The 2,641-nt window shown below is 44.0% G+C and overlaps 1 protein-coding gene across 1 annotated transcript; it reads left to right on the top strand.

The window, feature by feature from the left end:
• Positions 1 to 1,101: 1,101 nt before the first annotated feature.
• LOC114042039 (olfactory receptor 10V1) lies at positions 1,102 to 2,028 on the top strand. The gene has a single exon (XM_027860749.1). It carries the CDS (start codon positions 1,102 to 1,104, stop codon positions 2,026 to 2,028), a length of 927 nt encoding a protein of 308 aa, XP_027716550.1.
• The last annotated feature ends 613 nt before the right edge of the window (positions 2,029 to 2,641 follow it).

The following is a 2,641-nucleotide window of genomic DNA, read 5'->3' as shown; positions in this document are numbered from 1 at the left end:
ATTCAAGTTGTTTCTTAGATGCTTGATTTCTTTATAGTTGATAGAAATGGGATTTCTTTTATAAAACAAGTTTTCTTGGTAGTAGGAATGTACATGACTTTTTGGGGTGGATTTATCTTACATTGTACAACTTTATTGAACTAATTTTTTTTTAAGGCAATTGGGGTTAAGTGACTTGCCCAGCATCCCACGGCTAGTAAGTGTCAAGTGTTTGGTCTGAGGCTGGATCTGAACTCAGGTCCTCCTGACTTCAGGGCTGGTGCACTATCCACTGTACCACCTAGCTGCCCCACCCCCATACTCAACTTTTGTATCACATGTGAGATGGGTTGTGATCAGTACTTGGAAGGAATGCCCATATCAATGAGATTGGGCATCTATCAAACTCTTGAAGCATCGCATTTTTCACGTATAAGTTTTATGCCTTATATACAGTACATTTTTTAACTTGAACTTTTCTGAAGCCTAGCATTCCAAATTCATTCATTCATTCATTTGTCCATCCATTCATCCATTCTCTTACTCTTTCAACAAACATTCATTAAGCACCAGAAAGAGTACTATGCTGGGTGCTGAGGGAGATACAAAATTCAGATAAAATACAGAGATGGGAGTGGAAGGTAGGCACAGTGGGAAGAGTGTTTGATTGGGAGTCAGTCCCTGCCTTTATGGAACTTACAGTCCCATAATGGGCTAAGACACAAATACGTACATGATTTTGGGGTGGAGTAGACCCCCTCAAATTTCACTGGCATAGGGGGTTTCTGCTGAAGAACTCACCTAACCAGACTGGTGGCTGATTTGCGGTTTATATTCTTACACATTTGTCTGGGAGCATGGAGAGTTGAAATGACTTGTCCAGGGTCACACAACCAGGATGCATCAGAGGCAGGACTAGATCCCAGGTATTCCTGACTCTTAGGTCATTTTTCTATCCCCTATGCTGCCTACCTCTTGTGTGCTAAGTACTGAGAAATGAATTTGTATTACCTTACCAAGGTGGGAAGGTTAAAAGTTCTATAAAATGATTTTGGTTTCAACAAGGCCCTTCTGAAATCCTGATATCCTCATTTCTTTTAATAGGTCCCAGGAGTTGTTTTCATGGAAAATCAAACAGAGATGATCTGGTTCTTCTTCCGCCCATTCTCGCCTCATTTTCAGGTACAGATGTTGATTTTTGTGGCCTTCTTGGCTATGTACCTGATTAGCTTCACTGGAAATGCCGCCATTGTGCTTATGGTCCAGGCCAACCACTCACTCCACACTCCTATGTACTTCTTTCTGGCCAATCTGGCAGTTCTAGAGATGTTTTATACTTCAGCTATTGCGCCATTGGCCTTGGCCAACCTCCTGTCAATGGGGAAAACCCCAATTTCTCTCCCTGGGTGTGGCACACAGATGTTCTTCTTTGTCTTCTTGGGTGGCGCTGACTGTGTGCTGTTAGCTGTCATGGCCTATGACCGCTTCGTAGCCATCTGTTACCCGCTGAGATACACCCTCATCATGAGCTGGCAGCTGTGTAGGCAGCTGACGGTGGGATCTCTGGTGCTAGGCTTCATGCTGTCCCTGCCCCTGACGATGTTGATTTTCCGGCTCCCATTCTGCCACAGTAATGAGATCTACCACTTCTACTGTGACATGCCTGCAGTCATGCGCCTGGCCTGCACAGATACACGCACCCACGAGACTGCTTTGTACATCATCAGCTTCATCGTCCTGATGATTCCCCTCGCGCTCATCTCCATCTCCTATGTCTACATTGTGGCAGCCATCTTACGCATCCGGTCAGCAGAAGGGCGCCGCAGAGCCTTCTCCACCTGTTCCTCCCATATCACCGTGGTCCTACTGCAGTACGGCTGTACTAGCTTCGTTTACTTGTCTCCTAGCTCCAGTTATTCTCCCGAAATGGGCCGAGTGGTATCCGTGGTTTATACCTTTATCACGCCAATCTTAAACCCTCTGATTTACAGTATGAGGAACAAGGAACTGAAAGATGCCCTTCAGAGAGCCCTGGGGAAGCTGTTGTAGATGCAGTATGAATGAATGATACCATGCCCTTGGAAAATGAACCTGAATCACCAGAGGGGGTATACTGGTATGGGAATCATTTCCCGTTGTTCAGTCATGTCCAACTCTTCATAACCCTTTGAACCACGTGTCTAGAGGGTTTTCTTGGCAAAAATACTGGAGTGGTTTATTATCTCCTTCTCCAGTTCATTTTATAGATGAGCAAGCTGAGGCAAACAGGGTTAAGTGACTTGTTCAGGGTCACACAGCTAGTAAGTGTCTGAGGCCAGATTTGAACTCAGGTCAAAAATATATCAGCCCCACCCCTTTTGGTGATGGCAAAGACCTAGAAACTAAGGGAGCTGCCCATCCATTACAGGGAATGGCTGAATAAATTATGGTATGGGAATATAATGAAATACAATTATATTGTAAGAAATGATGAAAATTTTGGTTTCAGAGAAACCTGGGCAAACTCGTATGAACTGATACAGAGTGAAATGAGCAGAACCAGGAAAATAATTTACACAATAATAATAACACTGTAAAGACAAACAATTTTAAGAGACTTAAGAACTCTCATCAGGGCAGTAACCACTCGTGATTTCGAAGGACTGGATGATGATCTAGGGCA

The sequence above is a fragment of the Vombatus ursinus genome, unplaced genomic scaffold (assembly GCF_900497805.2).
Source record: "Vombatus ursinus unplaced genomic scaffold, bare-nosed wombat genome assembly UNPS02014248.1, whole genome shotgun sequence".
Lineage (NCBI taxonomy): Eukaryota > Metazoa > Chordata > Mammalia > Diprotodontia > Vombatidae > Vombatus > Vombatus ursinus.
Note: the sequence above shows the minus strand (reverse complement) of the source record. Positions and strands in the feature narration are given on the sequence as shown.

Excerpts from the sequence above, each read along its gene's own strand:
- LOC114042039 (XM_027860749.1), top strand. The coding sequence starts at position 1,102 with ATGGAAAATCAAACAGAGATGATCTGGTTCTTCTTCCGCCCATTCTCG.